Source organism: Plasmodium brasilianum, chromosome 5 (genome assembly GCF_023973825.1).
Source record: "Plasmodium brasilianum strain Bolivian I chromosome 5, whole genome shotgun sequence".
Lineage (NCBI taxonomy): Eukaryota > Apicomplexa > Aconoidasida > Haemosporida > Plasmodiidae > Plasmodium > Plasmodium brasilianum.
In genome coordinates, this window is record NC_090118.1 from 560118 (window position 1) to 587193 (window position 27076).

The 27076-nt window shown below is 28.7% G+C and overlaps 5 protein-coding genes and 1 pseudogene across 6 annotated transcripts; 4 read left to right on the forward strand and 2 right to left on the reverse strand.

Moving 5' to 3' along the window:
* Nucleotides 1–1029: 1029 nt before the first annotated feature.
* On the forward strand, nt 1030–1997 carry MKS88_001388 (U6 snRNA-associated Sm-like protein LSm3; the record flags this gene model as incomplete). Its single annotated transcript, XM_067214309.1, has 4 exons — nt 1030–1054; nt 1320–1405; nt 1609–1698; nt 1923–1997. The coding sequence occupies 4 exons, from the start codon at nt 1030–1032 to the stop codon at nt 1995–1997; spliced, it is 276 nt and encodes a 91-aa protein (XP_067074757.1).
* Nucleotides 1998–2780: 783 nt separating this feature from the next.
* Nucleotides 2781–3358, reverse strand: MKS88_001389 (uncharacterized protein; the record flags this gene model as incomplete). The annotated part of the gene is made up of 2 exons (XM_067214310.1): nt 2781–3124; nt 3319–3358. 2 exons carry the CDS (start codon nt 3356–3358, stop codon nt 2781–2783), a joined length of 384 nt encoding a protein of 127 aa, XP_067074758.1.
* A 95-nt stretch (nt 3359–3453) lies between these two features.
* Nucleotides 3454–11364, forward strand: MKS88_001390 (uncharacterized protein; the record flags this gene model as incomplete). Its single annotated transcript, XM_067214311.1, has 17 exons — nt 3454–3457; nt 3825–3965; nt 4262–4645; nt 4844–4923; nt 5122–5193; nt 5393–5438; nt 5562–5629; nt 5727–5817; nt 6081–6158; nt 6326–6463; nt 6723–6852; nt 6904–6999; nt 7104–7269; nt 7408–8706; nt 9086–10397; nt 10532–10707; nt 11218–11364. 17 exons carry the CDS (start codon nt 3454–3456, stop codon nt 11362–11364), a joined length of 4428 nt encoding a protein of 1475 aa, XP_067074759.1.
* A 1438-nt stretch (nt 11365–12802) lies between these two features.
* Nucleotides 12803–15509, forward strand: MKS88_001391 (annotated as a pseudogene). Its single transcript has 4 exons — nt 12803–12820; nt 13201–13430; nt 13598–14674; nt 14822–15506. Coding segments are annotated over exons 1-4 (2010 nt in total).
* A 3546-nt stretch (nt 15510–19055) lies between these two features.
* Nucleotides 19056–20275, forward strand: MKS88_001392 (ubiquitin-like protein; the record flags this gene model as incomplete). The annotated part of the gene is made up of 2 exons (XM_067214312.1): nt 19056–19495; nt 19945–20275. The coding sequence occupies 2 exons, from the start codon at nt 19056–19058 to the stop codon at nt 20273–20275; spliced, it is 771 nt and encodes a 256-aa protein (XP_067074760.1).
* A 1069-nt stretch (nt 20276–21344) lies between these two features.
* On the reverse strand, nt 21345–25519 carry MKS88_001393 (uncharacterized protein; the record flags this gene model as incomplete). Its single annotated transcript, XM_067214313.1, has 13 exons — nt 21345–21449; nt 21592–21646; nt 22067–22160; nt 22635–22754; nt 22876–22942; nt 23220–23441; nt 23632–23749; nt 23938–23996; nt 24294–24347; nt 24490–24543; nt 24641–24733; nt 24936–24995; nt 25421–25519. 13 exons carry the CDS (start codon nt 25517–25519, stop codon nt 21345–21347), a joined length of 1200 nt encoding a protein of 399 aa, XP_067074761.1.
* Between the last annotated feature and the right edge of the window lie 1557 nt (nt 25520–27076).

Genomic DNA, 27076 nt, shown 5'->3' on the forward strand with positions numbered 1-27076 from the left:
TGTAATTGTGTACACAAATGTGTATTTTTTTTATTTCTTTTTACCCTTTTTTAATTTTATAAAAAATATGAAGCATTAATACTGAAACATGATTTTTTTTAAATAAAAAAATTATGAAAAAAGGGAGAGAGCAGAGCAGTTACACTATCAGTTCATGAACTTGTACAGAAATATACGAATTCGTACGAATGAACATTGCATAGAGGCGGTTACCCCGACTCGTGTATGCTCACCGTCAGTACATAACACCAGTACGAACTCAAAATAAAAATTGCTTTTAAAGAAAAAAAAATAAAATGCACATGAAAATATGTTCGCACCTTAATTTGTGAAATAAAAAGTTTGATCGGGATAGGTAAATGATGACTGACGGTCCCAACTTTCGCTTTTGCATTTTTCGCTTTGTTTCGATTATCTTTGCTGATTTTATTTTATTATATTTTTTTTTTACTTAATTCAGTTCAAATGTATTCTTTTTTTATTTTATTGAATTCACTCTTATTTTGTTTTATTTAATAAAATGGGTTTTTTCAAAAAAAATAAAAGTACAAAATATAAGAAAAAAAGGAGCTACTCATGCCAACGTCACTATCATGCGTAGCGCGTGCGTGTGATGCTTCAACTTTTGAAATAGTGTTTTAAAGCTGCGTGGTATTTTGTACATTATGTATACATTAATGGTACGCAATATATATATATATATATATATATATATATATGTATATGTATATGTATATGATCTACTACGTTATATTTATACTTGACATAAACTTGCGATATACGTACATTAATATATTGGCAAAAAAATTATGAACAAGTCAGCAAAATAGCAAAGCAAATAGAAAAAAGAGATTCGCACCTGTTTTAAATTTTTTAAATATTTCAAATCGTTTCTAATCATATCACATTGCATTGCATTGTTTTATATTATTATTTTTTTTTTTCTTTTCTTTTTAAAAACGTACACAAACTAAGGTTTTCAGTTCATATGAATTAGCAAATTTTGTTTATTCTGTTTTCTTCTCACACATGGAGAAAATAGCCTTAATACAGAGTAAGGCCTAATAATCACACAGCTTAAAAAAAAAAAAAAATGAGAAAAATGAGAAAAATGAGAAAAATGAGAAAAATGAGGAAAATTAGAAAAATTTGCATTATATTTTAGTGGACCTTATTTTATTTTCGAATTGTAATTTATTAATATGTTATCTTATTAACCTGTCGACTCGTTTTTCTTTCTTCCATCTCAAACTTGTCGGACCACTTCAATGCTTCGTAATTCTTACTGTGCGCATCACCCCCCTTCCCCTTTTTTGTAGATCCCTTGGATTACATACGACTAAACATGGAGGAGGAAATTTTTCTTAAATGCAAAGGAGAACGAGAAATAACTGGAAAGTTGGATGTAATGAAAAATCAGTGTATTACATTTGTTCACCATTGTATATAACACATCTTCTATTCATGTTGTTCTCTATTTATGTGTTCAACTACGCACACAACACATGCATATAGACACTAGTACGTACATAGCACATACACGACGTTTTCTCCCGCTCTGTTTCTACCCCATTTAAATTCCAAACAACTATTTCCTCTTCTTTAAAGGCATATGATAACCACCTGAATATGATCCTTTCCAACGCTCGCGAAACATACAAACATAGTGTAGTAGAAAATGATGAAGAGTGTATTAAGGTAACAGTTGTACCGTTATATGACAAACAAAATTAATAATTTCTTACCTTGTTATGTAACTAATAGTATAACATTAAGCATAGTATGACACGATATAAGGAATGAACGTACTGCTAACAGACTGCTGAATAAATGCAGATTGATATAACAAATAGAGTGACGAATTATGGGCCATATGTAGCTAATTTCTTTTTTTTTTTTTTTTTTTTTTTTTTTTTTTTTAGAAAATGGAAAGAAATTTAGACATGATTTTTGTTCGAGGAGACTCCATCATTTTAGTGTCATCTGCAATGAAATAAAAGTTTATTCCTTCTCGAAAAATAAGAAGCTCAACGTTTGTACATTTGCACGTTTCTGTATATATGCATATACATATATATATGCATATACATATATATATGCATATACATATATATATGCATATACATATATATATATATATATGTGTGTGTGCGTGTTTATTTGTCTGTGCCTGCTTGACATTGTTCGTATGGGTCTTTTTTGTAACCCTAGTTTTTACGCTTTTTACACACCTTAAACTTTTCGTACATTTTTTTTTTTTTTTTTTTTTTTTTTTTATTATTACTAATTTTTCACGTAGACTTTTTTTCTCTATCCATTTTGTTCCAAAATAGAAGCTAATTATTAAACGGCATATCCTAATGAACACAAATTTGGAAGATAAAATTGGATAGGCATTAAATAAACAAAAATATTACCATTGAGCTGCACTTATATATTTAGCTAATGTGGTGAAGCTTAGCATTATAAGACACCTGTAAATATACTTGCTCGTATGCTATAAGAGAAATGTACTACTACAATGAAAAATAGGACAGTAAAATTTGCAAAAATGATGAGTATAACGAACGCGTTAATACCTATCTTTTTTTAAATTAAAAAATATGCCGTTAGTTTTAAAAAAATAAAATAAAAGCGAAACAAAAACAAAATGAAAACAAAATAAAAATAAAGAATGTAATAAGAGGATATATAAAATGAATTAATATTTCTTATAAAAACAAATTATTCTTTTTGCGTCAAATCTTATAACACGCACACTTGTGCTTCTTCCTTTAGTTTCACTCTTCCATCTGCACTCGCTTCGATATTTCGTTTTCGCTTCCTACTATTTTGTTTTTGTATCCTGCCGCTTCGATTTCGTATCCTACTGCTGTAATTTCGTATCCTACTGCTTTAATTTCGTATCCTGCCGCTTCGATTTCGTATTTTGCCGCTTCGATTTCGTATCCTACCGCTTCGATTTCGTATCCTACTGCTTCGATTTCGTATCCTGCCGCTTCGATTTCGTATCCTACTGCTTCGATTTCGTATCCTACTGCTTCGATTTCGTATCCTGCCGCTTCGATTTCATATCCTGCCGCTTCGATTTCGTATCCTGCCGCTTCGATTTCGCATCCTACCGCTTCGATTTCGTATCTTACTGCTTTATTTTCTCATCGTACCATTTTGTTTATGCTCCTTACCATTTATATATATTACTTTAAGCTCTATTTTTCGTTCCTTTTTCCCCATAAATATGGAGTATAAGGAAAAGCCTGAGGGACCGTTCTTTGTTTCTTTTTACGTAAGGATAAAAAAGGAAAGAAGTAGAAGTACATGTAGGCGTAGACGAGGAAGAGGGATTAACTCCTTCCATATTTTGCGCATTGCTTGCTGATTCATATCTTTTCTCTTTTTTTCTTAAAAAAAAAAAAAATAATAAATAAAAGATTACAAATTTCACCGCATCCGATGAGTTAGCTTCGTACAAAATAACTGTAACAGGTAAATTGCCAAAATTTAGGGGTCTTGCAAAAAAGAGATGAAACGACAAGATGAAATGATTAAACGAAATGAATAGACGAAATGAATGGACGCATTTATTAGACAAAATGAATGGACGCATTTATTAGACAAAATGAATGGACGAATTTATTAGACAAAATGAATGGACGAATTTATTAGACAAAATGAATAGACAAAATGAATGGACGAATTTATTAGACAAAATGAATGGACAAAATGAATAGATGAAAGAAAAATGGGAAAAAAAATATATATATATATATATATATATATATATATATATTACAATATTATTTTACCATAATACATAATCATAGCTGCATGCCAAACAAATGAACACAACATCCATCCTTGTAAACTTGCAGATTTCTACGGCAATTCTTACGAATCAAATGTTATAAACACAAATGGGCATCGTCAAATTAATTTTCCAAACAACTACATTGAGATTAATGAGGGTATGCGCACAGATAGAACGAAACGAAATGAAGCCTAGTGAAATGAAACCAAAAAAAAAAAGGAAAATAATAAGAAAAAAAAAAAAAAAAAAAAAAAAAAAAAAAAAAAAAAAAAAAAAAAAAAAAAAAAAAAAAAAAAAAAAAAAAAAAAAAAAAAAAAAAAAAAAAAAAAAAAAAAAAAAAGAGAAAATAATAAGAAAAAAAATGATGTATATAGCGAAATAACTAGCTGAGAAAAATATATTGATACTTTCTTCATCCATCCCTCTCGTTCAACTTCAATTTACCCTTATTAGAAAGTGCCATAAACGATATAGTTGAACATTCCTTAAAAATTGAAACCTTTGCAAAAGCAAATAACATTGACGATAATGACAACAAAGAGGATAATGCCACCTGTGATGGCAATTTTATTTCTATCGCATCAGAAAACATAAAAACTTTCCCGTTTTTACATGAACAGTTAATAATTACCAAAAATGTTATAGTATCTTATAAATACGAAGAAAAAAAGGATGAACAGAATAATAAAGAAAATACTGAAAATGAAAAATACAAAAAGAAAAAAATTAATGAAAAAGAAGAAAAAAAGAAAAATAAAAAAAAAGACAAGGGCAAAAATAATTCAAAAGGGGAATCGGACAAGTTGAAGAATTGTATAAAGACGGATATCAATATAAGTCAGTCTTAGAAACGTGCATTTCGTTGCAGCTGTTAGAGCAGTTACATGCTTGTCTCTGTGCATGTGTACTCCATTTTGTGTATACATTTGGACGTTTGTTTGTAAATGTATTTGTTTGTATGCTCCTTAGTCCATTTGTACATTTGAGCGCTTTTACACAAGTACGTGTTTGCTATGTTTCCTCTCCCTCCCCAAGGCTTTTATATCACGTTCAACATAAATTCCTTGGTCGGACACTACTGCGGAAGATCGAACTACAATATAATGAACATAAGGGTTAAATTATTGTTCACCTGTGTACTTGCTCTTTCATTAGTATGGGCATGTGCGTATATGTATATATATATGTATGTGTATGTGTATGGGTGTGTGTATGGATATATGCATATGTATATATACATATGTGCGCATACATACACGCGCGTGTAAGTCAAATGCTTGTGCATTTTTTTTTTTTTTTTCCCTCATTGAAAGGTTGACGGGGTGTATAACATACCCGCGTCTGTCGGCGAGAAGATACCAAAAAAAGCTGCTCTCTCTTTTCAAGTAAGATTATGCATTAAAAGAGCTACTAATTTTTGATGATCTTAAAAGACCATGAAACGTGGACATGTACAAGCATATACCCATACACATAAACATATATATGTACGCACTTCATGTTTGCTGATGCGTACATATTGTTCTGTGCCACGGCACATTCCCATTTTTGCTTGTTTTATTTTTTCGATTCACCACCTTGCAGTTAAAGTTTCTCGACTTCTGTTTCACGGATGGTACCCTTGAAGAAGGTTTGTCTATTTTTTTTTGTAAAAAATTTTTGTTTCTCCTTCATTTTTTATATTTCACTTTCTATTTTTCATTTTGTCCTGTATGCATTTTGTTTTATTGGCATTCATTTTGTGCTAATGCAGAGACAGAACGTGATAAGTATAGCATTAAGTGGGGTAAAAATAATATATACAAATACCGAAATATAAAGGTACTGTACATAGGAATGAATACTTTATATGTAATGCTATTAACCATAGGACATACTATTATTTCATTAAGACAAAAATATATTTGTCTTACTATAGGAAACTGAGTATATTTACAATTTTTTGTTCTATGAATCATTCGATGTTAATGCTTATTTGCTATGCTTTAATGAAAATAAAAAGCAAAAAGGTAAAAAAAAAAAAAAAAAAAAAAAAATATTTAAAATTTATCATCAATTGTACATATATATAAAGAAAAATAAAACAAAAATTTTGAATAAATAATTTTTTAGAAATAGGCACAAACATAGTATTCACTCTGCTCAGTCACAGCAGTGCGGAGGGAAGCATGCACATATATACGCATACGAATATGTACATGTACCTATATAAGTACGTATTGATATGTATATGCACGTATACATAATCCTGTTCGCCCTTAACCCCTTTCAGACGGAGCATCCACCAAAATGGTGGAATGCTTATGTGGAATGTTCGAAGTTAACATATCAGACGTCATATCTAATAGAGGTAAAATGGAAAAAAAAAAATTAAAAAAATTTTTTTTTTTTCCAAATTGGTTATTCTGTAATAGCTGTCCTCAGGAATTTTTAGTTTCCTAGTTTACTCTATTTTATTTTCATCTTTTTTCTCTTCTCTTTTGTCTTTTAACTTTTTTTACTTTTCATTTCGTGTAGTCATTAACTCAAAGTACAAACTGAAAAATATGAATGCACCAAAAAAGGAAACCCAAACCATACAAGACAGTAAAACTAGTGAAGACTTATTCATTTACAATAATGCCTATGTTGTATTAACCATCGAATTTTATAAACGTAAGTGAACTAAAAAGAAAGGGAAAAAATAAAATAAAAAAAAATAAAAAAAAAATAATAAATAAGTAAATAAAATAAAAGAAAAGAAAAATAATAAAAAAAATATAAAAAGTAGAAAAAAAAATATAAAAAGTAGAAAAAAAAATAAGTAAATAAATAAAATAGCATAGAATAAAAAATAGCTACCCTTTTTCTGAACCAAAAAACAAATCCGTGAGACACTTGTATCTACTTTTCAAAATGTGCAATTTTTATGTAGCATTCTTGCAAAGACTGACCACTGATAATATATTCAAAACGGAATATTTTAAAAATAATATAATAACGAAAAGTAAAGAAGAGAAGGTACAAAAGGAAACAAATGAAAGTGTCAGCAATATGTTTAACAGGTAAGGACTCACTTTTCCTGCATAAAAATGGCATAATAGTGAATATCGTAGTGAATATCGTAGTGAATATCGTAGTGAATATCGTAGTGAATATCGTAGTAAATATCGTAGTGAATATCGTAGTGAACTCCATAATGCAATTACAATGTATTCATAATTTTTACACCACACCGATGCATGTGCACGTATTCATATGTGCTGTGGCACCCCTCGCCTATCCTGTTTTCAATTCTTATTTGATCTGAACGCAGATTAATTCTTGAAGGCATTTATTTTGTCAATAGTGAAATTAATAAACTGAAAAAGGAAGATCAAATAAAAATTTACCAAAAATCGAAAGAATATTTTTCCTTCTTAAATAACTTGAAGGAAAATGCTGCTTACATTAGTTTGTACAACAGTGTGAAAAATGTCATGGTTAGTTTTTCTCATCTTCTGTTCTGTTCCTTTGTTCTTCTGTTCTATTCTTCTGTTATATTTTTTATTAAATAATTTCATAAGAACAGTTCACTGGCTGTTCCCCACCAAAAAACGCTGATTTTTTTCTGTTCGTAGATAAAAATAATGTACGAAATTATAAACAAAAAAATTTATAAAAATTTTAATCTACACGAGGATATTGCATTTACGGACGAGGAAGAAGAGGAAGAACAACAGAAAGAACAACAGAAAGAACAGAAAGAACAGAAAGAACAACAGGAACAACAAAAGAGTGATGCAGAACAAGAGGGACAGGTAAAAGAAGGAAATCCAAGGAATGGAAAAGGAAGCCCACAGGAAGAGCGGCAAAAACAGGAACACGAAAAACAGCCTCAACTGATAAAGCAGCAACATGTTCAGCAAATACCGCAAGTGCCTGAACTATGCGAGTGGATTGAAAAGGAAAATACCATGTGTGAGGAAAACTTGAACTGCATTTTTGCGCATTTATTTAATCTTGTTCAGGAGTCGTCGAACATAATAATAAACAGCTATTTTGAAAAGCAAGAAAATTTTAACAATAATGCTATAGATGAAATAAAAAAAAAAAACAATATCAACGACTTGGAAAAGTACTTATATAATATTATCATGGAAAATGAATTTTTGTTGAAAGAGAAAAAGAATGAACATTTTTCCGAAGCAGTATTAGTTCTACTTTTTAAAAAGCTGATAAATACACATTATGAAAACAACAATAAAAAAAAAATTAGCAATATGAACACATTTGTGGAAAGTCAAAATGATAATCATCTTGTTAATATTATAGAAAATTATACCGAATATGAAGATAACTGCAATGGGGAAAATACTGTTCATGAGAATAATTATTTGTATAAAAGGAATGAAAAAAGAAAAAGCAAAATACAAAGCCAGAACAATAGCTTAACTGGGTTAATAAATACCATTTGCGCAAAAAATAAAAATAATTCTCCTAGCTTTTATTTATTTGAATATATTGAACATTTTGAGCATATAATTTTAAATAAGAATATATTAACTCAAAAAAAGGAATACTTTAAAGAATGCATACAACAGGAAGATATTATATTAATTCTGAATTTAGAACAAAATAAACATGTCAAAAAATTATTTACCGATATTATTTACAAATACGCTAAAATTCTGCTAATAACAAATAACATGGACAATTTAAATTGTAAAAAGGAAAGACAGCAAATATGCTATAAACAGTATCGTGCCTCCAAACAAAACAATCCAAATAACACAAACCCGGACTTTGCAAATTATTCGGAGTCTCACCATGATTATGGTTTTCATCAAAATTATGACTCTTATGAAAAATATATTAACATCAATAAAATCGAGACCTGTGTGGGTTGTCTGTCAGCCTATATACAGCTAGCCAATTTTGTAAAAAAAAAAAAAAAATAAAATAAAAAATAAAAAATAAAAACACAAAATAAAAAATAAAAACACATAATAAAAAATAAAAACACATAATAAAAAATAAAAACACAAAATAAAAAATAAAAACACAAAATAAAAAATAAAAACACAAAATAAAAAATAAAAACACAAAATAAAAAATAAAAACACAAAATAAAGAGATTAAATAAATAAAACAAAGAGTGTAGTACATAATAGAGCGCAGAGCAGCATAATGCAACATTGTGTAACTAAAAAGCCCTGCTAACACCGCATGAACAGTTCATGTGGAAATGTAAAGTGTGTGCACTTTTAGCATTCGGTGAAATATGTCACTCATACAAAGTTCCTTACTTGTTTATAGGAAGACGTTGAAAGCATTTTCATTTTAAGTCTACTGTACTTAAATATTCATAAATATAAAGAGGCGCTAAATCTGGTTGGTTACCTATTGGAAATTATAAAAAGGAGGAGAGCAGAAAATAAAAAAAAAACTAACAAGAACACAATTGATAGAAAAAAAGCTGATCACATAACAGATGACTGCAAAAATGAGGACTACAAAAATGAGGACTACAAAAACGAGGACTACAAAAATGAGGACTGCAAAAACGAGGACTACAAAAATGAGGACTACAAAAATGAGGACTGCAAAAACGAGGACTGCAAAAACGAGAACTACAAAAATGAGAACTACAAAAATGAGAACTACAAAAATGAGGACTGCATAACAGAAAAACAAATGGACTTGAAGAATCTACATTTATACAGCACATTCAACTACAACAATTTAAATATAACTAAAGAAATTTGTATATATATAAAAGCGCTGTGCTACTTTTTCCAACGCAATTATATATACTATTATATTAACATGTGCATTCTTTTAAATACGAATGAAAATGTTCTCAAAAGGGAAATTGAAAAAAATGTCAACTTGTTTCAAGAAGATAAAGAAAAAAATGTAAATACGCAGTTCGACGGTAAAGAGAGTATAAAGAAGGAAGAAGACTCGCCCAGGGATGAGAAGAAAAATAAGGGTTCCAAGAAGAGCATCAGGAAAAAGGAACAGATAGTAGCTGGAAGAGCGGGAGAAGTGAACAAAGATGTTAACAAAGTAGACGATGCTAACAAAGTAGACGATGCTAACAAAGTAGACGATGCTGACAAAGTAGACGATGCTAACAAAGTAGACGATGCTAACAAAGTAGACGATGCTAACAAAGTAGACGATGCTAACAAAGTAGACGATGCTAACAAAGTAGACGATGCTAACAAAGTAGACGATGCTAACAAAGTAGACGATGCTAACAAAGTAGACGATGTTAACAAAGTAGATGATGTTAACAAAGTAGATGATGTGAACGATGAGGAGGAGGCGAACAAGGAGAACACTTTAGAAGAAGCAAAAACAAAAACAAAAGGCAAAGCAAAAAAAAGGGGGCAGCAAACACCTACCAATAACGGAAGCACAGCGGTTTTCCCTGAAATTCGTGTAGACAACATACCATTGAAGGATAAATATATGATTTTGTTTCTTATATATTGCATAAAATTTAATATGTTAAATATTGTCATGTACATTTGTGAAAATAAAAATAAGTTTTTAACGGAAGTGTCCATAAATACTAATTTGTACAAGCAATTAACTATTAGGGCATTTTTTGCTATTAAAGGTGAGAACAAAATTATGATTTACTTAGTATACATTTGTTTGTGTTACATCTCACCGTGCTCACTTCAGAACGTATCACTTTATGGTCTTCTCAAGTTGGAATTTTTTTTTTTTTTTTTTTTTTTTTTTCTACAGATTATGTAAAGTGTGTTGAGCTCATTGAAGAAAGGAAAGAACACCTTAACAACTTAGACATTCTTTATATTTATGGTCAAAGTTTGTACAAGTTAAGGGATTACGAAAAATGTATTGAGCCTTTAAAAAATTATTTAAAATTATGTACAAGCAATAATATTTGCGCAAAAATTTATGTACAGTTAAGCAAAATATATATTTGTTTAAATCTATTTGAAGAGTGCAAAATTATGATTAAGAATTCATTGCAAATATGTTCAACAAGTTATGCTTATATATACTTTGCTTATTATTATTTAAGAAGAAAAAAATATTTGTTTGCATATAAACTGTTATATAAGTCGAATGAAATCAACATTTTTAATTACAAACTCTGGGCATACCTATCGATAGTGTTCCTACACTTGAATATGAAGGTAAACAATAAAATGGAAATAAAATAAGAGAGGATGAAAAGAGGAAAAAAAAAAAAAAAAAAAAGAAAGGATGAAATGAGGAAAAGAAAGCAAACTAGGCAACGCAGACAAGGAAGCTACGCAAAGTCGCATTTTCGTTCATTTTTCCATTAAATGCGAGTTAAATTATACATGTGCGTGTAAATATATAAACACGGGAACACCATGCAAAAGCAGTACTACTGATTAAGTGCACATTTTATCATTTCCTTTTCTGTATTTTATTTGTAGAGAGAATCCGATAGAAGTTTAAGTAATTTCATTAAAATGAAAAAGTACAATAAGGATGTTATTTCTGATATCATCGCAGCATACAAAAAACTTGGTTACGAGAAAGAAGAAAAACAATTATTAACATTATGTAAACAAATGGATTAATAAAAAATAAATATATGCTTGATCAACAAAAAAGGGGCATACTTTAAGGATATCCCTTCATTTTTACGCATCAACTACGTGCGCAAAGTACGCATATGTGCATATATACCCATGTTGTCATACACATTTGCGCTTACACTTACGCTTACGTTCATATTTACATTAACATGTACGTGTACATGTACTTGCACATGAGCAAATAACTGGAAACAAAATCTTTCACTTTTTTACTTCATCCAAGGTTTATACGCGTACATATATATATATATATATATCTATGTGTATATATTTATGTGTATATATTTATGTGTATATGTTATGTACTAAGTACTACGTGTACACCGTGCATACGCGTTTTGAGGAATTTTTAACAGCTGATGTCGAACTACCAAAGGGATTAAAAAAAAAAAAAAAAAAAACAACCTATAATTGCATTTTGCAAAAAGGTTAAATAATGTCAAGAATTTACGTTCAAGCATTTTTATGTCACTTGCTATACCTTAATAAAACCCTAAATTATGTAAAATTGGGGGGGGGGGTCAAAAACAAATGAACAGATAAATACTTATGTTGAAAAAAAAAAAAAAAAAAAAAAAAAAAAAAAGAGAAATGTTAAATAAGACACAAAACAAAGGTATACATAAATTAGCATTAACGAATATGCAACAACGATAAAACGTTAAAATAAAATATACATTATGAATGAGTAGCTTTTTAGTACACGTGTAATAAGGGAAAGGTCGTTACTCAAATGAAAGGTAAGTAGTGTGTATAGGTTTTTCTTGTACTTTTTTGTTTATATTATTTTTATTTTCTGTGTATTTTACTTATATTTTTCATTTATATTATTCTTATTTTCCGTTTATTTTATTTATATTTTTCACTTATATTATTTTTATTTTCTGTGTATTTTATTTATACTTTTCACTTATATTATTCTTATTTTCCGTTTATTTTATTTATTTTTTTCACGTATATTATTCTTATTTTCCGTTTATTTTATTTATATTTTTCACTTATATTATTCCTTTTTTCCGTTTATTTTATTTTTATTTTTCTCGTATATTATTCTTATTTTTCGTTTATTTTCTCCTACATTTTTGATTATTTTCCTTTTCTTTTTTTTATTATTCTCCCTTTTTACCGTTCTCCTTTTTTGTCCTTCCTTCGCATTATAAAAAAGCTAATATAGGAGGGTTTATTTTTCTTTAAATTATAGCTCAGAAATGGACGTTTGCAAATAACAAATAAAATTTCAAGAAATGAAACTGTTTCGTTCTCTTCTCCTTTATCCTTTTTTGTAAGTTTTTGATTTAATATAATATATTTTTTTCTATTTTATTTTATTTATTTATATATTTATTTTTGTTTTATTTTAATTTTTCTTTTCTTTTCTGTTATACAACTTGAGAAATGGGAACATGCTTAATTTGGGTGAATGTGGATACTCTTGATGGTAATGAAACTGATTGAAATGCACTGTAACATAATTATTTTATTTTTTTTTTTTTCAAAATTGTTTAGTTCCTTTTTAAAGTATTAGGGAGGTATATTCGTTAACGTCAAATGAGCTAAGTTTTCCCAAGGAGAAAAAATAGAAAGCTAATGTTTCGTTTCTTTGGGGGGCATGCCAAAATGTTACAAGCTACTTTATCATAGTGTACCTATATATGCAAGTGTGCATGTATGTACGTGCGTATGCGTGTATATATACATCTATTTATCTATATCTGTATGTGCACATGTACACATGCACACACACGAAAACGCTGAAGTGAAAGACCACAAAATGATTCAAAGGAAGACCGTACCTAATGATTTTTTGTAAAAATAAAGAAACAAAGGAAGAGGAAAAATAATAAGCAAACGAAGGAGCAACTAAAGGAGCAAACAAAGGAGCAACCAAAGGAGCAAACAAAGGAGCAAACAAAGGAGCAAACAAAGGAGCAACCAAAGGAGCAAACAAAGGAACAAACAAAGGAGCAAACAAACGAACAAACATACGAGCAAACGAAGGAGCAAACGAAGGAGCAAACGAAGGAGCAAACAAAGGAGCAAACAAACGAGTCCAAACGCGTATACCATACGAAATACAAAATAAAAATGCAGCAATTCCAAAAATGACTGAGGGAAGGCACAGAAAAGAGCATGTAAAGAACCCAGTTGATTATATGTTATTGTTTATATCATATATAATTATATGGTCCATATTATTTGTGTATTGTTTTATTAGAAAAATTAAAGAATTTTATAAATTACAGATATATTTTAAATTACTCTTTTTAAGAAATATTGTTCAAGGAATTTTTAATAAATGTACAATAACACATGTTAAGAAGTTATATAAGAACATATTTTTATCGTTTTTAGCATTTTTAAAAAATGAAAATAATAGTACCATTTTATTAAGTAAACATATTAGCAAGGTACCTAAACATATTTACATTGTACTAAAAATGAGTGATATTATAATATTACACAAAAAGAAACTCATGAATTATATTCTGAACATACTAATATATTTATATGAATTGAAAGTCCAATATGTAACTATATATGTGGCTGACCATTTTTTTAATTCCTTATTTTATGATAATTTGACGCAGGGTTTGTGTGGACATAATTTTTACATGAACAGAGTAATTCAGTCGACTAGGCAGGTTAGTAGAAACATCACTAACAGAGGCACCTGCACATGTAGAGGTTTCAATAGTAGCAACTGCACTACTGCCAATGATGCTAACAGCGATCGCACTAGTAACAGTTGCACTACTTCCAACTGTGCCAACTGCGGTTGCACCAGTAACCGTTGCTCCACTTCCAACTGTGCTAACTGCAGTTGCACCAGTAACCGTTGCTTCACTTCCAACTGTGCTAACTGCAGTTGCACCAGTAACCGTTGCTCCACTTCCAACTGTGCTAACTGCAGTTGCACCAGTAACCGTTGCTCCACTTCCAACTGTAATTGCCCGCAATGCGATGCTCACGGCGCACCAGACGAATTCATTATAACAAAAATGTCCTGTCCTGTTAATAATTTTTCCTCTCAAAAGGGAAGAAGAAAGTTCTCAAAAATGTATTGCACTTACGAAAATTTTTCACTCCATTTAAAATTTATGAACAAATATTTTTCTCATGACAAGTTAATAAACATAGCTGAGCACAGTAATATTACTTCCGAAGGTGAACTAATAGCTGAAAATTTTTTACCAAGTACTAATAAAAGTATAGAAAACGTATTAAGGAAAATGTTTGATCTTGACAAAAAAGAATTTTATGATAAAAATGAAAATTTTTTGAAACAAATATGGTATGTTTTTTATTATTTTCCGAAAGAAGTAATGGGAGCATTTTTTTGTAAATTCAAATATTTTTATTGCTTGTTCAAGCAAAAAATAGCTAGCCTTTTTTCGAAAATTTTCGAATTTGTAAAAATGGATTTTTCATTTTTTCGAAGATTAATAGCACAAAAATTCTCTCAAAATAAGTGGAAAAAAATATTGCATGGACAAACAAAATGGTCAAATGGGATGATGGACACAAGTAAGCACTTAACCGAGAATGGATCTATAGATATAAGGAAAGAAGAAAGACAGCCTGCTGACAAACGTCCTCCTTCCCAAGCTAAAAGTACTTACTTGAGTAGTTCACTAAATATTAGTAGCATACAGAAAAACAGGACACTAAACTATAACACTCATGATGAACTTTTTGAAAGCTGCTTACTACAAAATGATGATAAGTCCGTAGAGATTATTAAAAATTTTATTAATAACAACATTCCTTTGTATGTAAAGCCCATATATATAGATGTTTTTCGTAATAACTTCAATGCACTATATAATTATATACCTGTTGATGTAGTTATTTCCTTACGAATGGGATTAATAGATTACCTTTTATCTACACTTATATGTTATAAAACGAAAAAAAATGTTCCCAAAAAAAATTGTATCAAATTTTTATTTGAATATTTTAGTTCATTTGTTTTTTTGTACAATATTATTCATCCATTTGAACAAAATGGAATACAACCATGGGTCTTATCAGATGCAGAAATTTATGAATTTTTTAGTTATAATATTAACTCTGTGAAAAAGGCAATAATGTACTACAGCAGTTCGATGCAAAGGTACGGACGTTAATTTTGAAAAAGAACATCCTGAAGGAGCCATGTGCAATGGTGGTGATGCAGCGATATATGTATACATGTACATGTGTGTATATGTTCGTGTATGGGTACATATGTGTGCACTCTTGCAAATTCGCTTTACACTTTTCCTTAAACTAAGACGAATCATTTTTTTTTTTTTTTTAAAAGAACAAACCTCTATTCATTTTTTTGTGAACCACAATACAACATGAAGTATAATTAATTAATTAAATAATTAAACGGTTTATTTATTTATCTGTCTATTTATTTCTTTTTTCTTTTCTTTTTTTTTTTTTTTATTTTACATTTTTGAAATTGTTAGAGAAAGTGCATTCAACTGGTGAGTCTATTTTGTCAGGAAAGAGAAAAAGCAAAACAGTGAAATGAAAAAACGCCAAAACATGAATGAATGAATGAATGAACGAATGAACGAATGAACGAACGACTAAATAGCTTTACGAAAAACAGCGGCATAAAATTGTATGAAAAATGATCTCCCCTTGAAAATGCTTTACACACACGCGTTCCAGACACAAATTCTTCAAAAAGCAGTATAGCTGCGGAAAAGGAACAGATGTAAATCTTATAACGGTCAGACATACACAAGCACGAACGAACGTAACACATAAATACACAGATAATACAGTCGTATCTACTCTGTACACATTTTACATTTTTGCGCAGTCGTTAAAAAAAGTCTGTAAAGAACATATTCTTGTGGAAATATAATTGGAAAAAAAAAAAAAAAAAAAAAATTTGCTTATTTATGTTATGTGAATGTGCAAATGTAAACAAGTACTAATTGATGATGTATAATTATGTAAAACTTTTTTTTATTTTTTTTTTTTTTGTGAAATTATTGAAACACTAAATCTTCTGTGCATGTCCAGTTTTTTATCTTTCGCATTTATTTTTTATATTAAGCCCCATGTGTGATGTATACATTCTTACATATGCACATACATACATGCATACTCGGCGAAATATTGCAAGTACTGCATATTCATCATCGCAGATATTTTAAAAGAATTTTATCAGAAAAGGCGAAAGGGTTGTACGGACATATACATGCGTATAATTCTGTGTGTTCATGTGCATACCTGTTTGAATGTTCGCTCATACATGCACATATGTAGGGGAATATACTAATTAATAATGAACAAATTCAATTTTTAAAAAATTTGCGCCATTTTTGTTAAAATATTTTTATTTCTATTTAATCCAATTAAAAAATGTAAACTTAAGTACATAAATAAACAAGCATACGTACATATTCATACATGCACTATTATATGCCAACATATGCACATGCACATGCACATGCACATGTATATATATATATATATATATATATATATATATACATACATATGTATGTACGCGTAATGGAATGTTTTTAAGAATAAATGGCCTTTGTCATTCACCTATTCAGACGGAAACATTTTTTAAAAATTTATATATGCGCGATAATAAGAGAAATTTTATTAAATAGGAATTTCTTTTTCTTCTTTTATTTCTTTTTCTTCTTTTATTTCTTTTTCTTCTTTTATTTCTTTTTCTTCTTTTTTTTCTTTTTCATTTTTTGTTAAACCTTTTTACTTTTTCTCATTCTTAAAACCTCGTAAGGTGTGCAATTTTGCTGCGGTTACATATGTGAAGTGATAGTTAATTAAAAGATAAAGGGAAAAAAATAAAATAAAATAATGCAATACAATACAAAACAAAGCAAGCGTAAATCATTTCGTTAAGAGGGGAAAAAAAAAGGTACTATGATATACGTCAGTTCTACTGGATTATATATGTAGTACACATATACATACACATACTTGTACAAGTGCCAACGTATGTACATATATATATTACCGTACATTATACATACATTTTTTTAAGAAAGAGAAATTAATTGATTCTCCTCTTTTTTTAAGTATAATTGTTATATTAACACCACCATACAATATTAACCAGTAAGAACGTCATTGTTATGATGTCCTATTAACGTATGTATATGTGTAAATATATGTGTAAATATATGTGTACGTAAATACGTACAGATTTATTTGCACATGCTTACAAATTTATTTGCAAATGCTACAAATTTATCTGCACATGCTACAAATTTATCTGCATAGACCTACAAATTTAATATTTGCATAAACTTCTATATACGTGTGATAATAAACTTAATTAAAAAAAGTTAAGCCAAAACAGAACAAAAATGTTCCATACGGGGGAAAAAATAAATAAAGCAAAACAAAGCAAAATAAAGTAAAATGAAGTAAAATACAGTAAAATAAATCAAAATGAAGTAAAATACAGTAAAATAAATCAAAATAAATCAAAATAAATCAAAATGAATCAAAATAAAGCAAAATAAAGCAAAATAAAGCAAAATAAAGCAAAATAAAGCAAAATAAATCAAAATAAAGTAACATAAAGCAAAATAAAGCAAAATAAAGCAAAATAAAGCAAAATAAAGCAAAATAAAACAAAAGCAAACAGTAATTTAAATTCCCGTTTTTGCATCCTCTTTTTTTTTTTTTTTTTTTATACATACATACATTCTGTACATAATTATTCTTTACGTATACGTAAATTCATTTGTTACTTGTATGTTTATTTACTCAGTACTTATTCGCTATTATTTTAACAATCTGTAAAAATTTACCAAAAAATGTGTATGCATGCATGTGTTTATCCCAATTTCGCCTTGTCATTATAAATGTTACTACTTCCTTTCTTTTTATTCCTCGATCGATCTTCTTTTTTTTGTTTTTTATTTTACCTTCATTTTTAATTTTGTGTTTACTTTTGTGTTTATTTTGTGTTTATTTTGTGTTTATTTTGTGTTTATTTTGTGTTTACTTTTGTGGTTATGCTTCTTTCTATTTTTATTTCTATTTCTATTTCTTTTTCTTTCTTTTTTTTTTTTTTTCTTATAAAAATAATTAAAGATGTCAAATTAAGCGCTTAACGTTCTGCACATGTTACTAATAAATGTTCCACTAATAAATAGAAGAATAATTTCGTTAATACACCCACTCCCCATTTGTTTTATCCATTTTTTCTTTTCTCTTTCCTCCATTCTATTTCTGGCTATTCTGTGCTATTATATTCCATATGCTTTTTTATTTTGTGCACCTATTTTGTTGACCGCATCATGTCCATTTATGTTTACTTAACTTGCGTTTGTTAATCGGAAATTTATTCATATATATATATATATATATGTGTGCCTCTTTTTTTTTTTTGTGAGCTCCTGGCCTATTTGCATTAGAATAAATAATTTGCTTTTTACATGTGCATATGCATACAACATATGCGTATACGTATATGTCGAGGAACACACACACATGTACTGCCAATTACTGCAAATTACCGCCAATTACCGACAGTTACTGCCAATTATAGCGAATTACCGCTAATTGCCCCTTCTCACATTTTGAAATATACTCATTCCTTGTACACTTAAATATATCTGTGTGCACTGGTTGGTGCTTGGTAGGTGTTCATGTAAGTCTTTCCCACCAATTTTGCAATAATGTACGTAACGGTAGGTACTAACGATATATTAATTACAATAAACGACTTTGTTAATAAGAACTCGTCGACGTACCAGCTGACTGATATTAGCAATAGTATTAAAATAAATGAACTTATTAATAAAATTAAATTATTAAAAAATTATACATATGAGAATTCATCATTGGTGTTATACTTTGCGAGGGTGGAATGTAAGCTGGATGAAAAATTATCTACGTATAATAAATCAAATAGAAAAACCATAAAATTAGAATTATACTTATCATCATTGATTACAGTTAATGTTAGAACGCTACAGTCATGTGGGTCAGGAACAAGCCGATGTATTCCTTTATGGTCCGCATGCTTTAGACAAACTATTAAAATAAAAATTGTCGACACGAGTGAAGTCCGAGTGCTGAAGCAAAAAATTTATAATCTAACGGATGAGTCTGTTTCGTAAGCAGCAAAAGAACAGGGGGAAAAAATGAGGCAAAATTAAAAAAATTTAAAATAAAGCAAAATAAAGCAAAATAAAGCAAAATCAAGTAAAATAAAGTAAAATAAAGCAAAATAAAGTAAAATAAAGCAAAAGAAAGCAAAATAAAGTAAAATAAAGCAAAATAAAGTAAAATAAAGCAAAATAAAGCAAAATAAAGCAAAAGAAAGCAAAATAAAGCAAAAGAAAGCAAAAGAAAGCAAAAGAAAGCAAAAAAGACGATCTCGTACACATGCGCATAAGCGCGTGCCTCTTTTTTTCATTGTGTGTGTGCGTGTTCATACCTACGAGTCTTGAATGCTACTCGTGGTGTTATGCCTCCTTTATGAGGAAAATTTTCATTAGTTTATTTGCACACATTTTATACTTTTCCGCTTCTCTATTTTTTTTTTTTTTTTTTTTTTTGAAGAATACCCGTTGAGAATATTGTACTGCTCTATAAAGGCGCACCCCTAAACAACTTCTTAACCCTTAAAGAGTCAGAGCTAGTTGACAATTGTAGAATTGATTATTTTGTACCAATATGTTACATATACAAAGAAAAGAAGGAAAATGATGAGGATGACAGTGATGAATGTGAAGAGAATAAGGCGCGTAATGAACTTCAGGATATGACAGGGAAAAAAATAAACGCGGAAAAAACAATAAACATGGAACAAAAAGAGATTAATAATGATGCAGTTAAAGGAAGTGAAAAAAAAGAAGTGGGTAATGAAAAATTGGAGAGCACTGAGAAATAAAAAAAAATAAGCGTAATAGCTAGTTCCGTGTATATATTAGTAAAATGTTCAATATAATTGTTCTAATTGTATGAGTGGACTGGAAATAAAGAGCACTCAGCCATACAGATGTTCATGTGAATATGCATTTGTGTAAGCCTATATATATATATATATATATATATATATACGCGTGTGTGTTGTGTACGCGCACTGGAGGAAATGCCAAAAAATAAAAATAAAAACTGATAAACGAAATAAGCAAGATAAACACATAGGAGAGTAAATGTATCAATGGATATAGGAAGAAACGAAGTGAACACAAAGGCAAGCATTAGCTCTATAAGAAAAAATCAAAAACGTTTTGCTTCCCTTTGAAGGGTAATCCTTAACTGTAAGCAGCAATTCTTGTGTAACACACCCAATTGTTCTGTTAACTTTGTGCGTAATAGGTCTCCTTACTTATTTACATGCTTGTCTATGTACAAGCTTACCTGCTAGTGTATTCATTTGCTTACCCGTTCATATATTCATCTGCACACGTACATACTTTTTTTTTCTTTTTTTTTTTTCCATGTTAGCAGAAACTTACGAGTTATGTGACAGCAGATTAAGTCTACATTGTTAAATTGAAACACCAGTATATATACCAAAATGCAGCCAACTATATATATATATGTATGTATATATGCGCAGGAACGCATTTTTTTATTTTTTATGAAAAAATATAATAATTTCTTGGGTTTTTTACTATCCATTCTGTTCTAATTATTTTTATTTTCTTCTTCATTTGTTATCTTATATTTATTGCTTTTATCGTTATACTTTTATTATTATTATTTTTTTTTTTTTTTTTTATTTGTCATTTGTTTTTAATTTTTAAAGAGAGAGCACTTACAAAGATAATTTTTTTTTTTTTTTTTTTTTTTTTTATATAAAAAAAATATAATATTAAAGAATATTTAAAAGTAATGTTTCACAAGGAATAAAGTAAAAAAAAAAAAAAAAAAAAAAAAAAAATAGCAGCTAATAAGGAAGGGGAAAAAAGAAAGCCGCTAATAAACGATGGGAAGGGGAGGAGTGGGGAAAATTAGCTCCACTTAAAGACCCCCTTAATAATGATTGTCCACACAATGTCTATAATAACTTCTATGCATATTAAGTATATCACTATCCATTCTAGCTTATAGCCATGCTACAAAAAGTTAAAAGGAAAATTAAACAGACATACTAGAAACATCACTAGTGTGAAACAAGTAAAACTAAATAAAATAAAAAAAAAAAAAAAAAAAAAAAAGGGATATGTTCATTTAGACTGAATATTTATTATGGTTCACCTGAATCGTTAACTCGTTCTGTAACATATCGTACAAATCCTTAATTATGTCTAACCTAAAGGGAGAACCGCCACATACATTCATATGTATATATACATATGTGCATCAGCACATACATATCCAAATGTATATCCATATTTATCGCAATCGCATCATGTTACATATTCATAAAGCTACTAAACACAGTAAAATATATATCAAAGGAACATATATGATATAATGAAAAGAAGATTTTCTATCGCAATTTTCCTTTCTTCCTGACATAGTCATACTACTACGATGAAACACTTCCCCTTAAATTATTACTAAACTATTTTTAAGCGATTTTTAAACTATTCTTAAACGATTACTATAGCAGTACTATTTCTTTAGTACAACATTATTGTGGTATCAGAAAGGTAACATGCACATATATACGAGCACACGGAATTGCGTACTCCTATGTGTGTATGCACATAAATGCGTTTTACTTTACCTATGATTTAATATTTCCACTCTTTTTGAGATATCTAGATATTTGCGGAAATGCTCATACGTGTCAGTAAAGTCATCGTGGTCCCAGAAAATTTCTGAATTGTGCATGTAGGAATGAAAAAAAAAAAAATAATAAAATAATATAATATAAAAAAATATAAAATACTATAAAATAAAAAAATATAATATAATATAATATAAAATAATATAATATAATATAATATAAAAAAATATAAAATAATATAATATAATATAAAATAAAAAAATATAATATAATATAATATAAAATAATATAAAATAAAAAAATTTTCGGTTCGCCTGATCTAGACTGGACACTCACGCGTAGTTATGCATTTAATATTTATATATATGTGTAATTATCCACTTGCACATTCGTGTAATTATATATCTGCGTATTTGTGTGTGTACGTGTGTATCTACACAGCTATGCATTTTTATATGCAAGTACAGCTTTTTATTTTTTTTCTTCTCCTCATGCTACACAATTTGAGGAGTAATTTGATATTAATCAAAAAAAAAAAAAGAAAAAAAAAAAAAAATTTTATTACCTGGAGTGTCCAATATATCAGTGTTCAAATTAATATAAAATCTATTCACAAACAGTTCTCCAATTTTTTTACTTATGTCATTTTTCTTTAACTGTATCTTTCCCGTTCTAGCTAAGCACTCTGTAATAGCAAAACATTGTAACGCAAGAGCATATATACATATACATGTGTTTCCATTAGTACTGTTAATTTATTACAAAGTACTCATGTTCAATAACACCATATATGAAAATGAGTCTACCTGGTATACTCTTTGTCTTGTCAATAGTATCATCTACTACTTTTTCGAAGTATGATAACTTTACGCTCTGATGAGGGACGAAACACATATACATATATGTATATATGCACATATGTATATATGCACATATGTATATATGCACATATGTATATATGCACATATGTATATATGTATATATGTATATGTGTATATATGTATATGTGTATATATGTATATGTGTATATAGGTATATGTGTATATAGGTATATGTGTATATATGTATATGTGTATATATATGATCAATGCATATGTACACATGAGCATGATATGTACATGAACACGCCCTGTCAACATTCCCGCTCTACCTGGGCAAATGCATACGAGTAGCTTAACTTTTCAAATATATTGTTTGTGTAAATATAAATAACATCATTCTTTATCTTAAAAGATCGTCTATCAACTTCTTTTATGCTTTTAAGTTCATTATCATCATTCGGAATATTCATGATATAAAACATGCTGTCCAGTTCGTTGTTATTTTCTGTATATGCTTCACTTAAGTAATCCTTCAGATTTAAAAATAATATCTGCACAAATGGAAACGTAAATAACATGATAAGGCACATTAATGCTACAAATACACATTATATACGTGAAACATGTCTGTTTGCTGTATCGAATGGTTTTTCTTTCCTATTATTTACTAGTCTACTCTATCCATTCCTATACTATCTTATACTTTTTTTTTTTTTTTTTTTTTTTCCCCTCTCTCATTACTTCCTTCTCCTTTATGTCGAAATCCCATAGGACAATGCAACCAAAACGAAACAAGAAAAAAATTTTTTTCTGTTCAAATGCCGAGCAGAATATTACTTCACTGTACACTTTTTTTATTCTGTAAAAGATTTGGAATAAAATTATCGTGTTCATTGTGATGATATGTATATGTACATAGCACAACTCGTATGGACAGTATTGGCAGTATAGACATATGACAATGAGAGGGCATCAGAACCATATACATGTTTCAACACCTCGATACTTCAAGAGACAATACGAGTGTAGGAGTCTGTGTTCTCTTACTTGATAAAATTATTATTTATATTATTCGTTTTAAAATCTTTTACAAATGCAGAGAAGTGCTGAAGAGGTAGAAATTTTAAGAACTCAATATGGACAAAAATAATGCAAAAAGGAAGAATAAAAAAATAAAAAAGGATAAAAAAATAAAAAAAAAGAGTAAAATTAAACAAATATGCATGTACGGACTGCGTAACTACAAAAAGAGATTGAAAGTGAGGAGATCATTTTCCCTCCTCCTTTTTCAGCCATTTTAAATCTCCAAAATGTGATACATAAAAATGAAAAAATAAAATAAAACATATAAATTAACAAATGATTGAACAAAAGAATGAATTGTTCATATGCACGTAACTTACAAAATCGGTACCAAGACAGACCGCTATTACAATTCCCGTTGGATGTGCATTTTTCTAAATAAAAAATAAATGTATAAAAAGTGGGATGTAAAACGTAAAATACAAAATACAAAGTGCACAATGTGTAACACTCCTTTTTGAACAAAATTTTATTAAAAATAACTTGCAAAAAAAAAAAAAAAAAAAAAAAATTTACCTTATTTTTCGATATGTCTAACTCATTTTGCTTGTCAGCCGCTAATTCAAGTTTCTAAAGTGAATGGAGGAATAATAAACATATAATTTTTTTCCATTATTTTTTGAGTAAAAAAATAGATTTTTATGTGTGCCACGATTATGTATTCCACGTTTATATTTGCCACTCCCATTTTCTTTTGTTTAACTTGTTCGTATGTACTTCCCAGAATATTTGACAGAGGCTTATATTTATCCAAAACATTCTGCAAGGAGAAGGTAGCATTATGCATATATATGCATGCATACATGTATGCACATATATATGTATGCACGTATGGGGGAAAATAAAATCCGCCAGCGTTAACGTGGGACCAACGTTAGGAGTGGACATTCATATATAAATGTGCAAATGTAGCCCACTATTATACTGAGGTACATGCAAATATATGAAATGTTTGTTCTTACCAAATTATGCTTAAACCTCCTATTTTCTTTCCTTAAGTATTTGGAGGTCAGTGTGTTATCCTATAAAGCAGAGTGAAAATTTCATTTTTAGCACTCCACAGGTGTAAACAGTTACAGGAATAAAGTAACGATTAAAATGGGGCATATGCGCACATGAGGGGGGAGAACAGTATGTTCACAGATACATGTGTATGTGTATGTATGTGTATGTATGTGTATGTATGTGTATGTATGTGTATGTATGTGTATGCATGTGTATGTATGTGTATGCATGTGTATGTATGTGTATGTATGTGTATGTATGTGTATGTATGTGTATGTATGTGTATGTATGTGTATGTATGTGCATGTATGTGTATGTATGTGTATGTATGTGTATGTATGTGTATGTATGTGTATGTATGTGTATGTATGTGTATGTATATGTATGTGTTTATGTGTATGTGCTTTTAAATGATCGTTCTCGTGTTCGCGCTCTTGTTTACATTTTCCGAAGATAAATTATTTTGGAGGTTGAGTTCTACTTGCTGATTGTCATTTTGATCGTCCTCATTCTTTATTTGATCTCTAAAAAGCACATACATACTAAAGCTACATGCACATGCAAAGATATACACATATGTATATATTATATATGTACATATGTGTATACGTACATACGTACAAAGAGGGATACATGCATATATATAAGTATATATACAGAGAGATAAAGCAATGGAAATAGGGGAGTATGACTTAAGGTACTTTCTATTTTTTGAGTAAAAATTTACTATATTGTAATTTTATTAAAAATGTATACTTATATAAAAATACATTTACATTAAAAGAATTCACAAAATACTGAAATATATATTTAAACTCATTTCCTCGAACATACATATACATATATATATGTGCATATAGTTATCTTATTTACTCCTTTTGTTCATTTTATTTGTTTAATCAAAAAAAAAAAAAAAAAAAAAAAAAAAAAAATCACTCATCGGGACCATGTGTCCAGAGCATTATATGCAGCATATATTAGTTTATATATATTATTTTTTTTCTTACACATATCATTCATTTTTCTCGCTTGCAAACAAAACAAATAATTTAGTTGCACTGTATTGTACTCTATTGAATTGTGATGTATTGATTTTTCCGATTTGTTGATTGGCTTTGCATAAGTTTTTCAAAAACGAGTATGTTGAACCAATGGGTTATTTGTTATGCACTAGATGAGGGAATATACCATTTCTAAAAGATTTTTTTTTTTTTTTTTTTTAGTTTATTGTACTGGGTGCAAGATAGAAATTACGGAGCAGCTTAAATTTGATAGCTTTTATTTTGCTCAAATGCTTCAACTTAAACATATAAACCTCAAATTTTTAAAAATAATGGGTCTATCCAATTATAGCAGTTAATTTTTCCCTTTTTATAAATTCTTTTATATAAAAGTTCTTCCTTCTTCAATCCTCGCCTGAACAGACCATGGTTTTTGCTTCCGTTGAAGCGTTTTTCCTAGTAAAAGAAAAAGAGGGCTTGCGTGTGCACCCACCCATAATATATATATATATATATATATATATATATATATATATATATATATATATATATATATATATATGTTCATATGTGCATCAGTCGAAAGGACGTCATGGTCACGTCGACTTCTCGAAGTATTACAATTTTCTCAGAAGTGCAGCCTGTACCGCTTTATTATATGAAATACAAACGTTTCAGCTTGTGATATTAAAATTTTTTAAATTAATGTAGTAAATTTAATAAATGTAACATGTGTTAGTGAATTATAACAATAATTTTTCAATTTTAATACCATACTTTTTGTTTCTTTTGACCTTTCCTCACGTCCTTTCTTTTTCTTTTTCTTTTTGATGTAGCAACTACTTCTTGTGTTAACATTATTGTGATATGCAACTAATGCCAACTTTTTTATAAACAGCCAAACAATACATTTCCACTATTCTAGACATAAAACAATTTAGAATTTATCATACATAAATAATTCAAACAAATTGATGAACGATATTTTATGACTTGCATATATTTATGTTTTTTATGTCTTCATTTTATGTCTTCATTTTATGTCTTCATTTTATGCCTTCATTTTATATCTTCTTTTTATATCTTCATTTTATATC